General features: G+C 37.4%; 1 protein-coding gene across 2 annotated transcripts in view; it reads right to left on the bottom strand.

Moving 5' to 3' along the window:
- The window catches only part of ROCK2 (Rho associated coiled-coil containing protein kinase 2), a 177,479-nt gene that overhangs the window by 45,989 nt on the left and 105,947 nt on the right, over nt 1-25,543 (bottom strand). For both annotated transcript variants that reach the window (XM_007063284.4, XM_043542258.1), the window contains exons 7-27: nt 19,389-19,527; nt 17,415-17,506; nt 16,409-16,568; nt 15,751-15,814; nt 15,193-15,204; nt 13,341-13,429; nt 12,752-12,800; nt 11,714-11,849; nt 11,484-11,575; nt 10,928-11,174; nt 10,557-10,663; nt 9,293-9,452; nt 7,648-7,808; nt 6,983-7,167; nt 5,586-5,655; nt 4,583-4,686; nt 4,286-4,472; nt 1,994-2,087; nt 1,787-1,881; nt 828-1,007; nt 386-554 (exon numbers count right to left, since the gene is read on the bottom strand). In XM_007063284.4, coding sequence (XP_007063346.2) covers nt 386-554; nt 828-1,007; nt 1,787-1,881; nt 1,994-2,087; nt 4,286-4,472; nt 4,583-4,686; nt 5,586-5,655; nt 6,983-7,167; nt 7,648-7,808; nt 9,293-9,452; nt 10,557-10,663; nt 10,928-11,174; nt 11,484-11,575; nt 11,714-11,849; nt 12,752-12,800; nt 13,341-13,429; nt 15,193-15,204; nt 15,751-15,814; nt 16,409-16,568; nt 17,415-17,506; nt 19,389-19,527 — 2,592 coding nt within the window. The remainder of the gene's footprint in view (nt 1-385; nt 555-827; nt 1,008-1,786; nt 1,882-1,993; nt 2,088-4,285; nt 4,473-4,582; nt 4,687-5,585; nt 5,656-6,982; nt 7,168-7,647; nt 7,809-9,292; nt 9,453-10,556; nt 10,664-10,927; nt 11,175-11,483; nt 11,576-11,713; nt 11,850-12,751; nt 12,801-13,340; nt 13,430-15,192; nt 15,205-15,750; nt 15,815-16,408; nt 16,569-17,414; nt 17,507-19,388; nt 19,528-25,543) is intronic.

The raw sequence follows: 25,543 nt of genomic DNA, 5'->3' as shown, positions 1-25,543 counted from the left end.
AAAAGTTAAAACAGAATCACTGAAAAGAGAATATTAGTTTTTACATTTTATCATTTAATACAGTATTTACAAATGAACATATCAATTAAGAGGAAAAATAATTGTTAGTTCGAATGAGATACCGAATGTAATACTTTAATACTTAAACAATTGAAATGAACTTTTTTAAACAACTTCAGAAGAACGAACTACGTATAGTCAAAATAAAGATCGTTTTCAGTTAGTGCATGGATATTAAGTGCTATCAGATTACTGAAAAGGTACAAGGAAGTACAGAAAAAGCAAGGAAGTCATGGAAACATAAGAATGTCATTTAATGATTTGATGTCCATGATAAAACACTATGACACTGATAAAGATAGGAACATTAATACAAACATCGTACCAGGGAATCCATCATCTGCCTCAGCATCCCCAGGTCCGCTGCCTATGCTGCTGCAGTCTAGGCCAATATGTATTGACTGGAGCTGCGAGCGAAGCTGTTCAATGTCGCTATCCTTGCTATCAAGCGTCATCTGCAGTTCGATTCGTATCTGGCTCTCCTCTGCTATTTGCTGTGAAAATGATTTGAAAAGGTTTGCCTTTTAGTATTACTGGTGTACTCTATAATTTCTTATTTTTAGTATTTTCTTGGTGGAATGAGGACTTTATAACCAATCTTGAAATATACAACTATTTAATTTCTTTAGCTGAATCATCCCTAAGATATGGAAAACGTACGTATAATACATATGACATCTTGGAATAATTTTAAACTCAGATTCAATTTCTTAAACAAATTTAAGAACATTTTTATTGCTATTTATTGCTGCAAATTCACTTCTTACTGCCTGCATTTCATTGATCTCCTTCTGATATTTAATCATCATCTGGGTCAACTTTTCACGTTCAGATTTCAGTTCCATATGCAGTTTCCTATTCTCCTTTTCTTTCCTCCGCACATCAGTGTCAGCTCCACGTTTGACTGGATCCTTCCGATTCATGATCTCAGCCAACTTGTTTACAGCCTTAAAACAAAAAACAAAACAAAACACAGAACACATAATAAAGCCCCCATAGGTAATAGATTAGCCTCTATTAAAATATTTTACCCATGAATTCAAAAATATTTGTGCATTTCCATCTAAATAAAATGCCAATTTAATTCTGTGGATCAATCAAGTATTGTAAAAATGATAATGACATTTCACTCTGGAACAAAGTACTTTTGTTCTTTTACATACTTTCTTTAGATAGCCCATTTAGTTGGAAGCCAAATAAAACTTTGAATTGGAGTGTCTAATATGCTTCTAGGATGCCCAGAGCACAATGCAGGAGCACAAAATCTGACACGAAGTCTAGCATCCAAACTTTGGCAGAGTTTATTACCAGATGCTTCAGGGAAAGATGAAAAACACAGAGGAAGATAATTCAGGGATGCTAACAATATAATTAAATCAAACCATGTCATAAGCAAAATACATGTTAAAACTAGCTTCTCTGAATCAAAATAAAGGATTTATCTGGATTAGGGATTTATACTGGGCTAAATCACACTGGGACAAACTGTTTTATTCAAGTACCGTGAATCTACATTACAGGTCTGTACCCAAGATGTGCAAGTTTTCCTTATGTAATCTGGTTTAGTAAAAATCTCTGAGGATATAAAAATTGTGTCCAGGCTTCAATGAGTGCATACAGCTGGTTTATAACAGAAAGCAATCATTACATTTAAAAATTCTATCTGCTGCCTGAACAATATATTATTCCAATCATCATGATAATCTGCTCATTCTTTTATACTTACCTGGGTTTTCAGTGTTCTCTCAGACAACAACTGCTTCTCAAACTGAGTTTTAATAATTGTTGTATTTGTTTCTTCCTCTTTTAGCCTTGCAATTTCTGCAACAAGGTAATAAGAAATCTGTAATGGCTAATTAGAGCATTAAGTGGTACACTTTTTGAGAACTAAAGCATTTTCAAATCAAATTCAAGTTGTGCAGTGAACACTCACGTTCTTGGACTTCTTTCAGTTTATTATTCAGTTCTTCTTTCTCATTAGCAAGATTAGCCACATCACTAGTTAGTGTCCTATTGGCTTCCTCCAGCTTAAAAAAAAAAAAAAGTATATATTACCACACAACCAAAAGTAATGCAACAGATTTATTTGATTACTTAAAAGAAGGAAAATACATCAGAATGAGACCAAGGTAAAAGAAAAGAGGATTTGGAGCAGGAAGAGAAATTGGAGGCACAGAAGAGAGAATGACCAAACAAAGATATGTGAGGAGCCGGGGGCATGGAGGAGAGAGAGGGAAATGAAAAATGTTGTAAAGATTGAGAGATATGGAAAAAAGGAACAGGAAGAGTCTGCCATCAAAATCAAGACACTAACAAGCTCAGGACTTGGCAGAATTCATGAAAAATTACAGCCATCTGGAGGCGAGAGACTTCAAAACAGAGAATGTGCAGGTTTAAGTGCTGTATGGAGTTGAGAAAGCTTGGAATTGAAGACAGGGAAAGGAGCTCACTGCAGCAAATATTTAGAATGAAAAGGAACTAAAGGAGAGCCTGCTGAAAGAGAGGGCAGGGATATAAACTGAATCAGAGAAGCACAAGCACAGAGCTGAAGATAATCATATACTGAAGTGAATTTCTTGCAGGACAGAGCAGGCATTCCATAGACAATTGAAGGAAAGGGTTAAGTTTAAGACTGGTAGGGACAGAAGAGCATATGGTTATGAATAATAAGGATTAATTCAGATTTCAGAGATGTGGAGGAGGAGGCAGATTTTAGATAATGATCTGTGAGAGCTGGAGAGAGGTGATAGAACTGAAGTACAGAAGGTTTGTGTAATAAGAAGGGCAGGTGAGGGGAAAAGAGAGACCCACGTGAGGAACACAGTGGAGGTGAAGGTGTGTGTGGAAGCCAGGGATTGAAAATGAAGAAACATTTCAAGGAAGGAAAAGAGGTAGTGATGCCAGTTAATGATGGAATCAACAGCAGTTGATGGAAAATGCAGACCACATGCCTACTGATGAACAGAGATGAAGTGGGTTATAGCTCCACATTTTGGGATGTGACTAAGAATTAATGAGACACTGCAAGGAAGTCAATTCTTAATTGAGAGTGCTGGCAGCTCCAGCTGCTTCTTGCTTTCTAGAGGACCCGAAGGGCAGAGAGGGTGACCTATACCTATATGTTTAGCACATTAGAATCAGTGGATATAGAATTGGCAGGCCTGGATCTTTTCTCTGGAACTAGCTAATAGATCTGAATCCCTCCCAGGTTGTTTATAGCTAAGTTTTAGTCACAGGTATTTTTAGTAAAAGTCATGGACACGTCACAGGCAGTAAACAGAAATTCACAAGTCCATGACTTGTACTATATACCCCTAACAAAAACTTGGACCAGGGGGCCGCGGGTGCTCTGGGGGGGAGGTGCTGGGGGTAGAGGGAAGGTTGGTGGGGCTGGTAGGCTCCCTGCACCGCTCCAATGGGAGCTGCATGGGCAGTGCCTGCAGGTAGGGGCAGCGCCCCCGGCCCTTCCACCTAGGAGCTGCAGGGACATGCCGGACGCTTCTGGGGAGCCCTGCCGAGGTAAGCACCGCCCCGCACCCCAACCCCCTGCCACAGTCCTGAGCTCCTCCCACACCCAAACTACTGTTGCTGTGGGGGTGGGGGTTGAAGGTGGCCCGAGAGTGCCCCAGCAGCAGCCCATGCGGCTGGCCCAGGGGCTGTCTGAGCTGCTCGGGGAGCCCTGGAGCTAACCATTGCAGAATCCCTCCAGCCACAAACCCCTTCTAGCCAAAGGAATCAACTCCTAGGATGTCATGTTTCAGAACGACTCGGAATTTTTATGGCCGCACTATACACATTTGAAAAAATATGATTTAGAATGGAAAATGTGACATAACCTTGATTATAGCAACATAAACTATACCATCATACAAGATTTTTATATACAACTGAATATATATACATTCTCAGTTTTGTTTCCATAGATCCAAAGTATGGAAATAACTATTTTTTCATCCAGATGTGAAAAATATGTAAACAGAAAATGTTTCTCGGTATTTGTAATGATTTCTAAATTTCAATTAAACAATATTAACCATGTAATGGCTTTTAAAATAAGAAATTCATGATCTCATACTGCTTTCCTCCAGTCTACTTTAACAAAAATCCAAAAATCTTTCAAGCTGTGTATTTCTGTAAGCCTCCAAATGTATCTTTGTTATAATGATTAAAGAACTTATAGCATGCACAAAAATATACCACAGGAGTTATGATGCAGATTACTCACAGATCCTATGGTAGCGTCTTTCTCAGTAAGTTCTTGCTTATGCCTAGCCATCATCTCTTTAATCTCCAATTCTTTCATGATCTTCTCTTTTTCCAAATCAGAGTACTGTTCTTCAGCAATGGAGCGAGCAAGTTGCTCTGAATCAGCTTTTGTCAAAGTTATCTCAAGTTGTGCAGCCAGGGAGTCTCTACAAATTATTGAAAAAATAATTAGTTCAGAAACTATATGAAAACCTTTTCCAACTGAAGTAAATATCCTGATTTTCTGTACATATACAAATAAGCGTCAAACCCTCACCTCTCATCTTGTAACTCCTGTATCTTTTGCTGCATTTCTTTACAAAGTTTGGTCTTTTCTTCACATTCCTCTTTAAGCTCACGAACTTGAGTCTTGTACAAAGTCTAGAATTTGAAACAAAGAAAAGGAAAGAAAAAGGACTTGCATATTCTCGCTGATGGGGTATCTGAATGAATCAGACAAGACCATGTTAAATCAAAAATCCTTTAATACAGCAAGAGACCAAGCACAACAGTGTCTTTGTCTCTTCTAGGCAGCAATACTCCCCAAAACAGTTTCTTTCACCTTCAATGCATGCACCCTCTCAAAGAATCCCCTTCATCACCACCCTCCTGAAACCCAGCTAGTGGGGAAAAGTGAACCCATTGAAATCCCCTCCAGCCACCCATACATTCCTCCATAAATGTAGTGTGCTGTCCTCACACAATGATTAGAAGTTCAAAAGTATGTATGCATGTGCAATTTATACTCCACACATACACACGTACATGCTTTTTGATGGGTTGGTTTTTTTTTGTATTGCAACATAACTCATTAAAAATACTTTAGAAATTTGTTTTTAGAGTGATTTGGAAAAAGCAGCCTTTCCAAATCTATAATATTAAGACAGTTCTTCATAAGCTATCACGTCCATTTAACGGAAACGTAACTAACAATCAAGAATTATTTATTTGTTCATGTACAAAGTTGATCTCCCACAGAAATACATCTTTTTATAAAGATTATTATTTTAAGCGGGCAAATAAGTCATTGCAAATTAATTACATGACAAATTGAATCCTTTTCTTTCTGTTTATGCATTGCTGTTACAGATCCTACTTTTGCACAAGTATTTGCAGAGTAGTTTATGAGAACAAATTTCAGACTACATGAACATTTGCAGACTGTTCTTTAAAAAGTATTTGCAAGTCACTATCTGAGATGCAACTGTTCGTCTAACTTAGATGGTACTATTTCTGCTCCTTAAAGACTGGATTGGTAAAACAAAAACTGCAATACATACTGAGAAATATTGTTCAGCTTCAAGCTGGTCTTGAAGCTCTTTCATTTGTCCATCTGCATCCTGACGTTCTCTGTAAAATCATAAAACAGTGCTTGTAAGCAAAATTTGTGAAGATATTCCAAACAACAACATAAGCACAGAAGGCTGTGTGCATGCACACACATCTATAAAACTCTCTTATATCTTAGCATCCCCTGATCAAAGTACGGTCATCTATACCAAATCCTGAGGGATCCTCTGTCCCCCAGGTCTCTCTTGTTCTCCTATTCTCCCTGGACAGCTACGAATACTGTGCTCTCTTCTGATCCGGAAAGGCTAGTAAACAGCCTTTTAAACTGACAGTACTGTTACATGGGCTAGCCAACAAGAGACATTACAAAAGCAAATAGTCATTGGCCTCTTCTCTCATCTCCATGCAGGACATCAATAAAATGACACTTTGAGCTCCAAAACCTCAGGTAGTCAGAGTCGCAAGATGGACCTTGAACGTTAATTTACTGCTCTTTATAGTGCAGATTTTTTTAAACACACCCATTATTAAAGCAACTCATTCAATCACTAGTCAGCACTTCTGAATAATAGTAATACTTTGCACTTCTTCCATCAGAGGACCTCAAGAGTGCTTTACCAATGGCAGTGAATTAGACCAGAAGAGCCTCCACAAAACTCATTTTATAGATGGAATAAAAATGAGATCTTTCTAACATCTACATTAGTCTTGACCATTCTTGCTCCAGATAACATACACTGCTAATTACAGAGAGCAACAAATCTCATATGAAACAAACTCCCCTTCCCAATTTGGTTTTTAGTATCATCATAAAAGATTTATTTTAATTAGTGGTAACTGCTTAGTGTTTGTAAGTCACACTGAAGATGAAGTTACTAAGTGTTAAGTCTATTATCTCATTTTTAGCTGCAAATTTAGAGGTGTGCAATCATTTTAGTCTGATTCCAATATAGACTCTTCAGGAAAGCTAATTCTAATCAGCTTGTCATTTTACTCAAATCTTAACATGATCCTTTATGCCTTCACACGATCTATTTTTTGGAAAACAGCATTTCAGAGTAGCTTTCTATTGAATCTACAGGTGTAACTCATGTGGTCAGCAATTTTTCTTCTTTTTTGTAAGCTCTTTGGGGCAGCAACCGTCTCTTAGCATTTGTTTGTACAGAACCTATTACAATAAGGCCCCAATCTCTGCCAGGGCCATTAGATACTACTATAGCATAAACAACGGCAAACAATCATCAGGAGTGTCTATGATACGATTGATTTTTGTATAGTCAGGATTTTATATACATACAGCTCTCAAATTTTGCATAAGTAAGATAAAAATGCAATTGAATTTTTAAAATTAAAGAATTAAATAAATCTGTGATGCAACTCTACTTACTTGCGGAGTTCATTATTTTGCTTTTCCAAGCTCAGTTTGATTTCCAGGAGATGGTTATTCTCTTGTTTTAGCTGTTTCTCTGACATTTTCAGTGTGTTGACTTGTTGTGTTTGCATCTTCAGGTCATTCTGCGTAAGGCAGCGCTTTTGTGTTTCCTGTTCTATTTTTAATGTCAAGTTTTTAACCTGAAAAACAAATTAATATTTTTTTTGTTACATCAGAGGAATTTTACAGACCCATACAGTAAGGAACTCTAAAAACAATATTTACACTTGCACTGATTCTCTATTGTTTTTATTGTATTAACTATTGTACAGCTCAAACATGTCTTTTTTGGATATAAAGATTATTCTATAGCTAAAATGATCTCTAAGTAGAATAAGCAAGTTTTTCACCCTAATATTACAGAATTTTACATTCCACATAACAAATTTTTTAAGTCTGACACAACATTGAAAAACTTCAGAAAATGAAACTTTACACTGTCAGGAAACCTTCCTGCAACCTACAGAAGTGAGTGTGGAGATATACTTACTATTATTTTCATTTGTAAAGATTTACAGATACCGCCCATAATCAGGAAACTTTAATACTTTTAAAACTGGAACAAATTTTACAATATCCAAAAAGTTCCAATTCAGACTACTTATATAATTGCTACTTACATCTTCATTTAGTTTATCCTTTTGTTTAAGCAGCTCATTTATTTTCTGTTGCGACTGTTTGAGATCACAGTCCAACATAGAACACCGCTTTTCAATTTCTAACAAGGAGTTTTCTACTTTTTGCTTTGAAGCTCTCTCCTCCAACAGCTTCTTTTCCATTTCTGTGAAATAAGAGAATTTAAATGTGAAGTCAGTAAGAGTTGTGGGTACTCAGACCTTCTGAAAATAAGGACACTTATTTAGGTGCCTAGCTGTGGCCAAAATTTTAAACTTGGGTGCCTACAATTTAACATACTTTGGATTCCTGTGGGATGAAAGGTATTAGATGGCATGACAAACTGATGATAAAATTATGAGACACACAAAGGTGAGTGACTTAATATCTTTTACAGGACCAACTTCTGTTGGTGAAAGAGATAAGCTTTTGTGCTTATATAGAGCTCTTCTTCAGGATGTGGGTCTAGGATCCTTAGAAAACAGACAGCCATTTTCCCACCAACAATGCTTCAAAGCCTTGGCAACTTTAACAGAAGGATCCGGAGTTAGAATTGATGCAGAGCTTGACACCCTGGAACCTTTAGTAAGCAAGCTTCCTGGAGAAAGCCACAGGCACCAAACCTAGTCTCTTAGGCTTTGCATCTGATGACCACCCAAGAACCAGACGGTTTAGCAGCTAGAGCTTCCTTAAAGGAAGGATCTGGAGCCTATTCTGCCCCTCTTTGAACAGTCTGGGCATGAAAGTCCAGCAAATGAAACACACAGAAGGAGAATGACCTTCCCCCAAGGACTTCAGGCACCTAATATGGTTGCCCAACACTGGGAGGACAGATGAGCACAAAGTATGTCTCTTAAATCCAGTTTCTTTTTTTTTTTTTATTCTGCCATAACACGGAATCAAACCTACCAACTCTACAAAACCATCTACACTTATTACTATACTTCAATTACACTACACACTAAAAACAACCACCACAAAAATTACCAAAGGTACGCTCAATGGAGAAAAACCCCTGGATCTGAATGGATCAGAGCAGTTCATTTCCATTTAGCATAGCAGTTGACAGGAACTTAGGTGGTAGAGGACCCCCAGCATTTCCTTATATGGCCTCGTGCTCAGAATGTTCAAAAACACTGAGGGGAAGTATAGGAGAGGGCGTACAACTGCTCCAATGAATACGGCCTGGTTCTACCGTTAGGCACCAACAGGCCTATAAGTGGGAATATGCAGAGTCATTCAAAGAGGTTAATGTACATGACATGGAGTGACTGCCTGTACTAAAATCCTTTTATTTATCCCCAGAATAGCTACCAAGAGGGCAGTGCATGAATCCTTAAATCATTGCACCAATGTACCTTAACCCTAACATGCAGGAGAGTATAATTCAAACAGCATCTGCATTCAAACCTTGGCCACTCTTGGGATGGTCAAACGGGGAAGTGGGGGTGGGGGAGAACTATGCCAAATGTGATTACTTTATGTGATCTGAGCAACTCTAGAATTTTTAATTTATATGCAAAACTCTTGAATCAGCTTCCTAACATGATTCAGAAGTGTATAATCTTATAAATTTCAACTTCACAATTAGCATTATAAAACTTATATCATCTAGATTACATAATTTTAAAATTAAGATTGTATGCATACCTTTCATGGCTTCAGACTTGGCTTCCTCAATAGATTCATAGATTTTATTTTTGTCTGCTAATCGTGCTTTTGTGGCTTTATGTTCAGCTTCTTCTTGTTCCAGGTTCTGCTGCATAACCTTGAGTTTATATGTCATGTCTATTTCCATGTTGCTCTTCTCCTATTGAAGTTACAGGAAAAAAGGAAATTGACTTTTATTTGACAAAACAGTTACTCTTGACTGCAAACTAAGGCTAACATAGTTACAAATAGTAATACTATGGAGCATGACTAAAAGGCAATACACTAACAGAAGACGACATAGTCCATGCTCCAAGGAGCTTACAATTTAAGACCTCAGTCCTGCAATTGATTTAGTGTGGGCACAAAGAGGCACTGCATGGTTGCAATGGTACTCCTGTGTGTAGGAAATTATTAGATTGAGGCTTAAAAAGGGAGTACTATGTCAAGTTAAATATGGTTCAAAATTTAGGATTTGTGAAAGCAAGATTTTATAAAACTTAATACCAATAGAAAAGTTTTTCATAGATTTGCTACTAACAGCAGTTTGTTTTCTTTAAAATTTCTGCTTTAAAAGAAATTTGTACGGAACTGTAGCTTTACTTGGCATTTTACAGAGAAAGAAAATAACATGGTTCCTGACTAGCAGACTGTAATCTAAGTGAGAAAAACACAGAACATACACACAGAGAAAAGGTAGCCAATATTAAAGCAAAGAAACGTAGTGCAAATCACATTCTACAATACAACAAGTAAAAAAGCTCTACACTTCAGCAAGTTCCGATTTTTCAATGGGGACTAAAATAACCTTGTGCACAATACAGCCTACACAATAGAGCATCCCTATAACATCTAATCTGCTATGGGCAATCTTTCAACATGTTGCACAGGGAGCTTTCTAAGCAATCTGTGCAACACACCAAGAATAAATTCCTCTAATACACTGGGGTCGGTACACAGACCATGTCTAAGATTTCCAAAGGGGTCCGAACCTCCATTCAAAAATTTTTAGGGGTCCACAAATGAGAAAAGATTGAAAACCACGACTCTAAGATATTCCTCTATCTTAAAAATACATTTACTGATTTCCTATACATGCTGAAAATTATTTAAAGAGAAAATTTAGGGAAAAAAGTTACCAATTCATGTAACTACCATGGTGCTTCAATCTGATGCAGTTTAGTTTCTATTAATGCCATCATTTTATATTCTACCTTTTATACTGCAAACCAAGTATACATTCTACTCTAACGTGTGCAGTTACCTTTTCCAAATCTGTGAACCTCTCTTGCAATTGTCTCTTCTCCACTTCTGCTTTGGCTAATGCACTCTTTCCATTTTTTACTTCTTCTTCTAGGCTAGATATTCGACCTAAAAATATTCAAAACAACAACCAGTCAGAAAAAAAGTTAGCAATAAAAAGAAAAAAAAGGTAGCTACAAAAGTTAAAACAAATACATTCACATTTAATAGGTGTTAGCAACATTTTACATCTACCGATACAATTTTATTAAGGAAAGATACAACTGACTTGGACAATTTATTAAAATTAGTTACAATTCCCAGATCAAATAATTACACTATACTCTTTTGTATTTCTGAAACGCAAATTAATGTAGACATTTGCTGTAATACCTTGTAGATCGCTGATAATCTCTGACCCATGACTTCGATCTCTTCTTTCAGATTCTAGGGCTGACTGAAGATTGATGAAGTCCTTCTCAAGTTTGAGTTTAGCATTCTCAAGCATGCAGTTTTTATCTTGTAATTCTCGATTATTAGCTTCCAACTGCTGGATTTGCTTTGTACTTTCAGTGTGGTTCTTCCTTAACCTGGCTGCAGTATCAGACTCTGTGCGTAGTAAAGCATTGGCTTCATCCAGCTATTGATTAATAAATACACATTTTAGACAATTAAAATGAAAAACGACATCTCCATTACAAATTAATCATCAATTTATGGACTGAAGGAAAAGGAAAAATATGGAAATGTTTTCTAACATTACATTAGTAAACCAACATTTCATATTAAAGAGCAATTTCTGTAACTTCATGCAATTTTCTTCTGCTAAATAGGAAGCCTGAACTTCAGTAGCCCATTATAACACTGACTTTAAATTAACACTAACACACACACACACACACACCCCCACCCACTCACCCACCCACACACACACAGAAATATAACTTGCCTGTCTTTGTAGCTGATTGATTTTCTCATTTGATATCTGAGAGTTCTGATTTCTCCTTTTCAAATCTTCCAGCTGGTCTTTCAAACTGTTAACTATAATAAAATAATCATATGTGACCTCCATCACACACTGATTCACAATCTTTAAACAGATCTTACCAACAAAACAACAGTTCTGTTATCTTATGTTAAAATCCCCGTGTACCACGTTTAAGGTTCTGTTCCACATACCATCATTTTCCAAATTGCGTTTTTTATCTGCTTCATGTTCTGCTTTCCGCTGGTATTCTGCATTCTTGTGCTGAAGAAGAGCTTTCTCTCTTTCTAATTGCCTTAATGCAGATTCTACATTCTTCCTTGATGTTACCTGGAGATAATTATAGTTAAGTTCAAATAAAATACACAGAACCATGGTATTACTTTAAAGTTATAAAGGATAGCTCATGGATTCCAATTAACTTACAAATATACAAAAATGTATTCCATCTGCTTGCTGTATACACACACCATAACACTTAACAGCTGTGTTTGAATATAACTGCAGAATAATACACAATTAGCAAATAACTATATAGTTACACAATTCTATTTCTAAGGAATCTGGATAGTCAGGAGATCAGCAAAGGATGTAAGGCCAGTTCAAATCCACTCCAGACTGGCAGTGCCCTAAAGCTGTTACTGTATGAAGGCTGTTGATAGTCTATGTTAAATGATTGTGCGGGCTTCTGTCTAGTTTCCAGTGAACAAGCATGCAATGAACAAGCAGCATCAGCAAAAGTGGCAGACTCAGCAGCAAAACCAATGATTAAATGGGCATGAGAACTAAGCTATATTCATCCCCTCCAGAGGTGGTCCCTGAACATCAGGGTTGAGGCACAAGGATGGGGGCAGTAGAGGGATGCTTGAACTGCCACTACCTGTTATCTGCTCTATGGAGGGAATATTTCAGCCTTCAACAGTATCAACCCTGCATCTTTAACTGGAATTCAATTCACACATGCTATTTCTCTATAAATTATTAACTAAGGCACAGGACATAGTAAACATGATTCTGGAATCAATTAAATAATGCAGAAATCACTCTACCCTCCTCTTGCCAAGATATTGCAATAGTGGCAGCAGATTTATGCTAGGGTATACTGTTAGAACATAAACTCATGTTCTTGTGCCATAGTTCCATTGTTACTTAAAAGTTAGTGTATCCTGAGAAACATAAACATACCTAAAACATGTAAGAACACTTAAGCAATAGAAAATACACTGATTTACCTCTTCATCTAGTTCTTTCACAGTCTTCTCTAAACGAGCGTTAACAGACCTGAGGAATATGAAAACAATTAGAACAAAAGCAAGCATTGGTTATAATGAAAAACAGAACAACATGGATGGGTCTTGTGAATCCTGCTTTAAGCAACCACACAAGCACCAAGAAAAAAATAATTTGTCCAGTAGAGGTGGTCTTCTCCAAAGACAAAACAAAAAGATGGTCAGGGACGCAACTCCATGCTCCAAGTATCCCTAAACCTCCAACTACCAGAAGCTGGGACTGGACTACATGGGATGGATCACTCAATAACTGCCCTCTTTTGTTCCTTACCTCTGAAGCATCTGTCACTGACCACTGTCGCAAGACAGCCTACTGGGCTAGATGCACCATTGGCCTGACCCAGTACGGCCACTGTTATGTTCTAAAGGTAGAGGGAATCATATGGGGCTAACAAATTGGCTGTTTAAAATGGGATCTCCTTAGTGGAGCTGGGATCCCTTAAGTATGCTTTTAATTGTATTTTAAGTCTTTAAAATGGAAAATTAAAAAAGTTTGGCATAAATATACCAAATATAAACCGCTAACTCTTACCTGCACTTCTGTTCTAGTTCATCTTTGGCTTGTATTTCATTACTGAGTTGTTCTTCTAACTTGCTCATTTTTTTCTGAAACTGTGCAAACTGTCAGAAAAAGTATGGTCCACATATAAAATACGATCCCGTAAAAATGAGTGTAGTTCAGTTAAATAACCAAGACAGACGAGCAATGAAAATCAATATAATCTTACAATTTGATGGGAACAGAACATTATTTCTCAACCAGCCACCACCACTGGATTACTGGGAATTAAAGTTACATCTCTGCAAGATATTAACGCTCATGAAGATTCTTCATGAAGATATCCATAGAAACAAAACTTGTTGCATACAATATTAAAATAAATCTATCCATCACAGTATTATGTGCTGCAGATGGTGAACCACAAAAGCTCCACAGGAATAGAATGTTGTTTCTTGCCCTCTCCTTTATTCTCTCTAACCCCAACTCTTGAGAGCAGATTCTTTGGATTAGTCTCTCCAAAAAAACTATATCGAGCATATGACCAAAATGGATGACATTTTAAGAATGCCTCTGAGCATGCTCAGGTAGAACACATCATGAAAGAAAGTGAGAATTTCTTAGTCTAACACTTGCACAGAACCTAACTTGTCCCCATTACATTTTGGAAAACGCCATACTGCCAATTCCCAACATTCTAAAACCATAAGTCAATACACAAAAATTCATGAGACTGGATTAAAAATCATAAATTTAGGAGTTTTTAATTGCCTTCTGGGCTTCTGAGTCTATAGGGTTCATGTTTTCAAACTTTTTTCTGCAAACATAAGGGGAAGAAACATTTTAAAAAAACCAAAATTTGAGATGGTCACAATTACACGACTATAGGAGCTGGGGCATTAAGAAAAACATGAAATACTGTGATATTCATAATAAAAATGACAAGAGTTGGCAACACAAATATAGCATTTTATCAATCCTTTGTATTTTATTAATCAGAAATACAGAAAAATAAAATATTTGCTATTGAAACATACAATTGAAGGGACTATGTCACATATGCTTGGCTCTAAAACTATTGGAAGAATTCAGCAGACACTGCATGCAATTTTAAATGGCAATAGCCTCCTTTTAAAGAGCACCACACACTACTAATCTGCACAGTATGATGGAAAGGCAGTACAGAAGCACAGGGTGTATTTATTTTTATGTTTGCCGATGCATGGCATGAGCTTTTTCCACGGCTGTTTTTAAAGGTTTAAAAATTACCAACCCTCACAATTTTTAATTAATGGCATAATCCCCTTGATTTACTAAGAGAGGGCTAAGATCAATAATGGTTAGTGTATTTGTTTATTTTGAGATACACAAAAATCCTATCAGACTTTCTGCCATCTTAGTGAATAAACTCAGTTGGCTAGCCACAAATACTGAATAAACCTTCCTGCTTCAAAACTCACTCATACTGAGGGTCAGTTTTATGCTCACAACCATTCCTTCACCAGTACTGTGTGAAAATTTACTTTCCATGCCCTGGACAAATTAGCAATAAATCACTTAGATGTGGAGCCAAAATCTACAACGTTCCCTGGAGCAAAATCTTTTGTGGTGAACAGAGCCTTACACGTTTATTTGCAAAGTAAATTGTGGTTGCCAAATAGGAATTAAAGGTAACTATAGTATAAATCTGAACAAATATTAACCTTATTTCACTTATAACTGTAGGCTCTTTCTTAAAAGCAATTTACAAGTTCTTTTATTCATAAACAAATTAATCTACTGTTAGCAGTTTACTGGGATAAACCCTTAAGATCTATTACTTCATGCTGACAAAAACTAACTTAGCTATCTTAATTTCTTTCATGATTCAAAATAATGCACCTACCTCTTTGCTGTCCTATAAAAAGAAGAAAACATTTTTTTTAATCATGAGCATTAAAAAGGCAAAGAACAAGAAACATTTCCTACAAATCTTTTTTTTTTTTTAAATGGTCTCACCATGCTTAATAAAATTTCAGACTTAGAATATTTTATACTTTGAAGGTCATCTTGGAATCTAATCATGTTTTAATTACAAAATGTTAAAGAATTTACAAATATTTGTTTTATTAGAACTAATATTCTCTACTACAGGGAATACATTTTCAATGGTTGCAGAAATTTATAAAAATATTAATACACCTTTTTAAATTTCTAAATTAAACTAATACTATATAAACACAATCCTTTCATCTAAAATGTATACTGCACAATTTCATGTAGTAGTTTGACATTTTCATGTTTACAGATGGAATCTGTCAGTAATTATACAGAAATATTCTAACATTAAGCAATACAAATTAACTATTCATAACTGAATATTGTTTAAATCCACTGTGCAAGTCTTAACAGACAGCAAAATAATTTAAACATACTTTAATGTTTATTAAAAAAAAGTACTTACCTCATTTTTCCTGGATTGCATGGATTCATTTTCTCTACAAGACTGAGGAGAGTCACTTAGCAACCTGTCAGAAAAAAAACAACTCTTATTCAAGTTTTCAACAACTCTAGCAACCATGCCAATCAACTCATTTTAATCAATTCTCTCAAGTCTTAACCTCTGCTAGGCTATTCTCCGAATGAAGCCATTTTTATTCAGTATGAGTTTTCATTTGAATGTTCTCTTGGCCAAAGTAAACGTTCAGACTTTTTCAGTTCAACACAAGTTTCTAATGTTTAAATGAATACTTACAATAGTTCTATAATTATTTAGATACAATACACATGACTAATAATGCAAATTCACCATAAATAGTAATGAAAAGAAACAGCCCTAACACAATGTATGTCCTAGTTGTACACTTTTTTCTAAAATTAGCTAATCCAAAAATCCAGTACATATGCTGGAGTACAACAGCAATTTTATAAATTACTACATAAAAATTAGAAACATCCAAAAATTGGCATATTTTGATAAATCCAATTTAAACTCCACATTTCACATATTCAACAATTTTACAGTGTAAAAGTAGATGTGTGTTTAAAGCAAAAGGAGAGGAATGTAATAAAATAATTTTCAACTGTATTTGATAAGATGCACATTAAAATACATCACATACAGATTCTCTCGATAGTAGGTAAATCCTATAAAAGGCAGCTGGTTTCCCACAAAGGCTTTGGGGATTGGAAAGGTTTCCACATCTCCTTTGTCATCCTCAATGTCATCAAAATTACTGCTGTCTATGTCACTGCTAAGCTCAGGTACAACAGGAGCAGCAGCTACAAAGGAAAAAATGGTCAACTTCATGGTAAGATTCAACATTCTGTTGTGGATATATCAACACATTATATAATGAAAGGTAAATATGGCATACAGTAATTTCATCATTTATTTTATATTATTTATCACATAGCAGATCCATTAATATTTTTGGATTAATAAAATAATTCTTTCCACACCCACATCTGACAAAGTAAATGTTTTGAAGTGATCTGTTACCATGCAATACAAAGAAAATCATTTAAATAACTCAGTTTGCCAAAGAAGGCAGTTTTTATTGCATAAAACATACATTTTCTAAAGCATCCAGATTTAGGTCAGATATTTAATCCCAATTTTATCTTAACTATATGAATAAGCTTCAATAAGTGTGTCTGATTACAGAAGTCTTGATCAAATGGTAAACTAAAACAGCTAAATTTTTGCCAGAGGCAATTAAGTTCTATGAACTTAAATGATTCTAAGTGGTAGGTTAGACAGTACTCATACAACTTCAGGAGGTAAGCAAGTTAGGAAAGTACAACTGACTATGTAGCCATTTGTTAAAAAAATAAAAGATCAAACTTGTTATTCAAACAAATGCACTCTCTCTATATTTATAGCATGGCAAAAAGAGGAAGGGGGGGGGATGTTTATGAACCCATACTGACATTTCTTTTATTATAAACAAGAACAATAGTAAGAAAAACAGCCTATGTGACACCCCTTGAGACCCAAAAAATTACTGTACAAAACTGTTATGTGAATATTTTAAGTGATTTACATTTTTAATTCCACACTGTTAAAACAGTAGCTGTTTATGCAAATATTGAACATATTCAAAATATAAACTACAGTTTACTTACTCTCTCGAATGTTATCCCAGTTCCATTGATCACTCTTAAAGAAAGGGTGCTGTTTAATTTCTTCTACACCATTTCTCCCAAGTCGCACCTCTCTAAACATAGTAATTAACCCAATTTCACATTAGAAAAATCAGTACTCCATTTTTGTTAAGTAACTTGTGACTTTGCGCTTAAGTGCACAGAGACTTTAAACAAAATTAAGGTTCAAAGAGATATGGGCAGTCAATGTAATTCAGGCAAACTTTAATTAAAATCAAATCATCTGTTGTTTCTCATATTAAAAATGCTCCCAGTTTCTTAGCAGGCACTCTCTCTGCACGTACTAAAATGGCTAGAATTCTGAATCTGCCACGTGTGGAGTAAAATATTTTTCCATCTAGATTTTGTGTAGAAAGGGAGCACACAGGCACAAGTTTTAAATAAAAAAAATTAACTGCAAACTTAGAAAGTCTGCCAAACCACATGACAAACCTTAGGACGTAAACGAAGGGAGGTCTGGCTTAGTACACAGAACGGTTATTCAAAATCCCAATGAAATAAATATTTCAAAACTTGTATCCTCCTCCCCTGAAAAATAACCCTTACATGCCTGTTGCTTACATTTACAACGAAGACACCATGTGGCAAGTTTTAGATGTGACAACAAACATTCTTTATATAAGACTATCTTTTAACATAACTCTCAGAACATAAAAACAACTTATGGACTTGAACAGATAAGTCACGATAGATGCTCATTCCTTCTTGTCACTTTAAGTGCTTCAGTAGTGATTATGTATACAGAAAGAGAGCATCTGTTTTAAATAAATCCCCCAAGCACACATTTAATATAAACAGGAAGACGTACACACGTGGGGGAAGTACTCCTGGACACGTTTATATTATTAAACTCTTCTCATATCTCCTCTCCACCTTTCAGCCATCCTGTGTCTTGAACAAGACAAATCCCTACTAAAGCAGCTCTTTCATGAATGGTATTTCTTTAGCTGCATGCTATCTTACTCAACAGACCAGACAGTCCCTCTTTGAAATAAAGAACTAGTACATACCACCAGATACATATTTCTTTAAGTTTTTTTAGTTGTTGGTTTTTTTAAATCAATCATTCTACAGAGTCAGGTACCAGGCTAGTTTCTCTACTGTGGCCAGGCTCTGTTCAGCACTAGGGAGCACGAGGGCACCAGGGAATTAGTTATTCCTCTGATTCTGCACTGTGTAGCTCTTGTGCCCATTGCAGCATCTCCTAGGCTGTGCTAGTGCCTGGCACGGGAGGATAGCAAAACATAGGTGAGAGGGAGGAAGGGAGAGAGAGAGGTGGAGGTGGCTGGGGCAAGAACATGCTACATCAGCTTAATACCAATGAGGAGCTCTACTACACAAGACGAGATCTCATCTAGCAGTTTACATCCAGAATCATTCCCCTTTGTGGGGAAATTAGCTATACTTGTAAATTCTTACCTCAAAAGCCGGTTTTAAAAAGCATATCTAAGAAAATCTCTTCTAAGAAAACTGGAATAACTCTCTGCATAAAATTCTCTATTTTTGATAAGGTATCTGTTTTCATTATTATTTACTGCGCGCTGACGACACGCTCAGCGCTTAATGAATGTAAGACAAGTTGGTCCCTGTCTCAAGGAACTCACAATGTATTTCAAACATTGTTACTGTATTTTGGACCTTGTTTGCATGGCACCAGGAAAGATTTTCTTTGGGGCAATTTTGAATTCTTAGGAAGAGTGCGGACAATGTAGTTATTGCCAGAAGTACTCATGAAAACATTAGTTTTAGTTAAACATAACATAGAGCTTGCACAACAACCAGCCACTAGAAAGCAGGAGATAAGGTTAATTTCTCACAAAATGAGAATGATTTAGATAGCACAATTAAGGGGAAGGAATCCATTGTTCTAAGATACCTCAAGTATGTTTGCACCCACTATAAGAGAGATTGTACAAATGTAGTACACACACATACCTGTCCGTTAAAAAGTCACAGATGAGGTTCTTTGCATGCTTAGAGATTTCCACATCATCTGGGAAACTTAATGAATTCTTGTGATCCATGATTTTACTATACGTTCCTACCAAGGAGTCTGCATAAAATGGAGTGTCCCCTAAAATGAAACATGCATAAATGTTAAGATTTTTAATTTAAAATTTAAGTATTTTAAGATAAACAGAGAAAAAAGAAAGCAGACCTATAAATTATAAAGTTCAGGCTTATTCTGAAAAGTGGCTCTATAAAAATGGGATTGCTTGATCCATGTTTATTGTATCTCAATTTTTAAAAAAAATCATATGTACTCTGTTTACAACTAAAACTATTTCCCCCCTAAATACCCACACTACAAACTAAGCCTATGCCCAGGGGAATCAAGCTACGATATTTCCACCATCATTACTGAAGTTTCTGCACACCAAAACAGATCTGTCATACTCATACAGTGTCTTTCAATTACGCCCTCAGTAACACCTTTGTAAATCCACTGACTTCAAGGGGCTTGGATAGGAGTAATTGATTGGAACCATTAAACATTTCGGTTGATGCATGTTATGGAATAGAATTCACAATTAACTCTTAGTGGTGTCAGTTCTGCACTTCTAACAAGAACAAACAGCAATCAAAATGTATTTGTCACCAAAGTGATCAGCTAACACTCTGAATATGCAAAAAGAACAAATCCATTGACCAAGTGGCGGACATTTTTACATAATTCTCTTTCAGAGTTGAAACACACTTTAATGAAAAAAGCCCCTGAGGAATATGTTTAGTGAGCAAGTTACCTATTTTGTCCATCAGGAGGAAAACATTCAGCAGAAAAAGGCATTCTGATTTAACAGATTCGATAAATTATCAGCAATTAGAACATTTTCACCATGTGGAAAGTTTATTAGTCTCTACAAACCAATTCATAGAAGCCATTTTGCTCTTGAGGAGGATATAAAAGAGAAGAACCAAACACAAATAGGCTCCAAGAAAGAACAAGTTAGCATTTACATTAGTGTCAAACTCCCAGACTCTGATGTGACCTCCCAACTAGTCCTAGTTTGGTTCCTACAGAAATCATCCATTTAGAGTGACCAGACAGCAAGTGTGAAAAATTGGGAGAGGGGGTGGGGGGTAATAGGAGCCTATATAAGAAAAAGACCCAAAAATCGGGACATTTGGTCACCCTACATCCATCAGATGCACAGATTCCATGGTCTACCAATGCTCCCTCCTTCTTCACTCTAAAAGGGTCTTCTCTCCCCTTTTCTCTTCAGCACCATCATAAAAGGCTCCTATCAAAGCCTTTCATCACCACCCTAGTATCCCCTCAACTAAGGCAATCCCTCTCTTGGCAGCCCAATTCTCTGCTTTCCAACTAATACTTCAGCTTTGTATCTAATGTACAATAAAATGTAATACAATTTCATTCGGTGTAGCACCTTTCATATAAACTGTATCCCAAAATGCTCTACAGCCTTATTTTAAATATAAATTAAAATTGATGAAGTCAGAAGCAGAACTATTCAGAAGTAAAGCCAAGAGAGAACAGATATTTTCAGCTGAAATTTGAAATACGGAAATCAACAAGGCCAAGAGGTTCAACTGGTGTTCCTGACTGCAAGAGCTGCAAAGGATTGTGTTTTGTTTTGTTTTTTATTAAAAGTGTTCAGAGCTATATTAGCAGAAGGAATGGACGGCAATAGAAAGAAGGATTGTTTGACAAGCTGAAGCAAGTCTACTGCAATGTTCCCTCTAATTTTTCTCACCTATGTGCAGAATGAATTTTGTTATGTGCACCAATATGGAGGTGATGTGTGACACGTCATCTTCATATTGGTGCACATAACATAATTCATATGGTAGGGGTGGGGCCGAGGGGTTTGGAGTGTGGGAGGGGGCTCAGGGCTGGGTCTGGGGATAAGGGGCACAGGGCTGGGGCAGAGGGTTGGCGTGCAGGCTCTGGGGTGGGGCCGGGGATGAGGGGCTTGGGGTGCAGGAGAGTGCTCTGGGGCTATGGCAAGGAGAGAGGACTCCCCCCAGCTCTCTCTCCTCCCTGCAGCACCTGGGCTGCGGGGAGGGGGGGGCACCTCTCCCCATCGCAGCAGCTCCGGAGCTGGGGCCATGGGATAGGCACCAGGCTAGGGCTGGGTTCGGGCTGGGGGAGGCAGGTCCGAGGCCGAGTTGGGATCGGGGGACAGGCGCCCCTCCCCCAGGTGCGGCAGGTTGGGGGCCGGGCTAGGTTGGGGCTGGCAGAGGGGTACCTCTTCCCTGGCTGCGGTCCTGGTTGGGTGGGTTCCCGGAGTGCCTGCACGGCACTAAATAGGCTGTTGCACGTCCGCACAGCTTACAGAGAACTTAAGTCTACCAAGGTATTTAAAACTGAAAAGGTAATTTTGAACTGGATCCTAAAATTAATGAGGTGGCATTGGAGTGGTTTTAAGATGGGGATGATATAGCTGAACTTTGTGTGTGTGAGAAGGCAAGCAGCAATAGTCTGCATATCCTTGGTGGTGAAAAGAAGCTATCTGCAATAGTCCACGAAAGAAGAGAGGAAACCATGGATGCGGACTTCAGTGAAGTTGGACTTTAGGCAGTATTGTACATGGGCAATGTTGCTGAAATGTTGAGAAGAACATTTACAAACAAACAATATAGATGCAGGAGGAGTAAATCAGAGATAAGCAATACATCAGTTATATGTATTGTCGGGTTCAAGTCAAAGAGGCAGATTGATGATGCTCTTATTTAAGAGAAAACACTTATATGTGTAAACATTTAGTTGAATGAAGTTGAGCCACAGCTCAGTATAAGGAGAGAGTGTGCACAAGCAGGAGTCATTGAAAAATAGTAAAAGGTAGACATAGTTGAGTATCATGACTGTAAAGGTAGTTAAAGGCTGAAATAAGATATCTGAGGAGAAAGTAGATGGAAAAAGCAAACTGACAACTAAACTACTGTGAGATACAAAGGAGCAGGAACGATGGTGCAGAGAGATGGAGCAGTCATCAGCAACCAAAAAAGACTGGTTATGCAAATAACAGTGGATCCAGGACAGGAGGGGAAAAGGGAGGCTCATGTAACTATCCATATGAAGGTAATGCTGGGAGACAAAATGATCCACTGTGTCAAAGCCTTAACTAAGGTCATGAAGAATGAACAGAGAAAAGGAAATAACAGTAAGGGCAGAGGAACCATAAACAGGTTAAAACCTAAACAGAAACATTCCCAGGAGATGAGATGGGGAAACAGGAAAAATCTAAGGGGAAAAAGGAGTTCAGAAGAGCTGGCAGTTTATCAAGGAGATGATATTAAAGGCACAACTGCAAACTATCCTGATATGAATGAAAGATAATAATAAGCCAATACAGCTGCATCAGGAGTCTCTTCAATTACTTGAAAACCAAAAAGGAATCCTACAAGAAATAGAAACATGGACACATTGCCAAGGATCAGCACAAAAGAATAGCACAAGCATGTAGGGACAAAATACAGAAAGGCTAAGGCACAAAATGAGTTACACTTAACAGGGACATATAAGGCAATAAAAAAAAAAGATGAAAGAAAGTGTAGGTCTACTACATAGCAGGAAAGAAGAGATAATAATGGACAACACCAAGAGGGCTGAGATGTTTAATGTCTATTTTGTTTCAGTCTTCTCTAAGAAAGAGAATTTATCCAGATGCTTAATACAATTAATATTAACGGGGGGACGGGACGTGGAGAGAAGACACAAACCACAGGGAAATGAAAAGTTAAAGAATATTTAGATAAGTCAGATATATTCAAGTGGGCAGACTTTAATAAAATTCACACTAAGATCTTAAGCCTTAAGGTAATAGCTGAAGCAATCCCGGAACCATTAGTGATGATGTTAGAGCTCTCATAGGGTATATGTCTACACTGGAATTAAACACTTGCAGCTGGCCCTTGCCAGTTGACTCGGGCTCCTAGGACTTGGGCTGTGGGGCTGTTTAATTGTGGTGTAGACGTTCTGGCTTGAGCTGCAGCCCGAGCTCTGGGACCCTCTGACCTCACAAGGCCCTCGACTCTGGGTTTCAGCCCAAGCCCAGACATCTACAGTGAAATTAAACAGCCCCGCAAGCCAGAATCAGCTGTCACGGGCCAGCCGCAGGTTTTCAATTTCAGTGGAGACATAACCATAGAGGAAGGGTGAGGTCCCAGAGGACCGGAGAAGGGTAAATATAGTACCTATCTTCAAAAAGGAGAGCACAGAGGACCCAGGGAATAATAGACCAGTCAGACTAACGTTGATACCTGGAAAGATACTGGAGCAAATTATTCAACAATTTATAAACACTTAGAGGATAAGAAGGTGATAATTAATAGCCAACATGGATTTGTCAAGAACAAATCATACCAACCCAACCTAGTTTCCTTCTTTGATAGGGCTACTGACCTAGTGGACAGATGGGGATTTTAGTAAAGCTTTTGACACCATCTCAAATTACAGTCTCATAGGCAAACTAGGGAAATGTGGTCTAGATCAAATTGTTGAAAGGTGGGTGCACCACTGGTTGAAAGGCCAAAGTATCAATGGTTTGCTGTCACACTGGGCGGACTTATCTAGTGGGGTCCTACAGGGTGTATCCTGATCTAATACTATTCACCAGTTTCATTAATGAATTGGAGAAAGGAGTGAAGAGGATGCTTATAAAATCTGCAGAAGACACTATGCTAGGAAGAGTTGCAAGCACTTTTAAAAATTCTAATCCTGTCCTCCAAACAACCTGGACAAATTGGATAATTGGTCTGAAACCAACAAGATGAAATTCAATAAAGACAATACAAAGTACCTCACTTAGGAAGGAATAATAAAATGCACAAATACAAAATGGGAAATAATTGGCTAGGCAGTTGTACCGCAGAAAAGGATCTCGGGGTTATAGTGGATCACAAATTGAATATGAGTCACCAACGTGATGCAGCTGTAAAAAGAAAGCTAATATCATTCTTGGATGCATTAACAGGAGTGTCATAGGGAAGACACAGGAGGTAACTGTCCTACTCTACTCAGCACTGGTGAGGCCTCAGATGGACTACTGTGTCCAGTTTTGGGTACCACACTTAAGGATTTGGAGAAATTCGAGAGTGTCCAGAGGAGAGCAACAAAAATTACAAAAGGTTTATAAAACCTGACTTATGAGGAAAGGGTAAAATAAACTGGCATGTTTTCTTCTTCAGAAGATAAGACTTTCAGGAATCTGATAACAGTCTTCAAATGTGTTACGGGCTGTTATATAAAGGATGGTGATCAACTGTTCTCCATGTCAACTGAAGGTAGGACAAGGAGTAATCAGCTTAATCGGCAGCAAGGGAGATTTAGGTTAGATATTAGGAAAAACTCTCTTACTATCAGGGTGGTTAAGTACTAGAATAGGTCACCAACGGATGTTGTTGAAACCCAGTCATTAGAGGATTTTAATAACAGGTTAGACAAATGCCTGACACAGATGGTCTAGGTATACTTGGTCCTGCCTCTGTGCAGGGAGAATCTCGAGGTCCCTTTCAACCCTACATTTCTATGGTTCTAAGAGTCACAATGAAACAAACAGGAAGGAAGCAAAGAAGAGGAGAGCATGCAGAAGAGAAGGAAATGAGGTTGAGGAGTAAGAGGGGGGAAAAAAACTAATAGAGATGGAGAAACGTGGTAATTAGAAGCATCACAAACAAGATGGGCCATAGGAGAGGAAATGTATACAAACCATGAAGTATCATTAACTCTCCCAAATGAAACCCCAGATTATAGAGAAAACTAAGCTAGTGAGCCCCTCAACGATAAAAACTCAGACCTCTGAAAATACTGGTGTTCCCCACATTTGAAGATGTACTGGAGGAGAGAAAAAAGGTCCCAACCTCAAAACAAAAATGAAAATGAAGTTCTGTCTTGGCACTATAGGACAGACTTCTAACATATTAACTATTAAGGTGCATTGATTAAATTGATCCTGGGATGCAACTTACTAATTAGCCTTCATAAGTCAAATGTGCTTCATCCTCAGAGGCATTAACATTTCAATGACTGCAGACTTGGGAGGAGCTTTCCTGCCCCCAGAACCTTAGAAACGTATCTGTTCCTGCAGTGTTCCCCGAACATGCTGGTATGGATAGTGAGTAATCAT

This window comes from Chelonia mydas, chromosome 3 (genome assembly GCF_015237465.2).
Source record: "Chelonia mydas isolate rCheMyd1 chromosome 3, rCheMyd1.pri.v2, whole genome shotgun sequence".
NCBI classification, from domain to species: domain Eukaryota; kingdom Metazoa; phylum Chordata; order Testudines; family Cheloniidae; genus Chelonia; species Chelonia mydas.
This window is presented reverse-complemented; position numbering and strand designations above follow the sequence as displayed.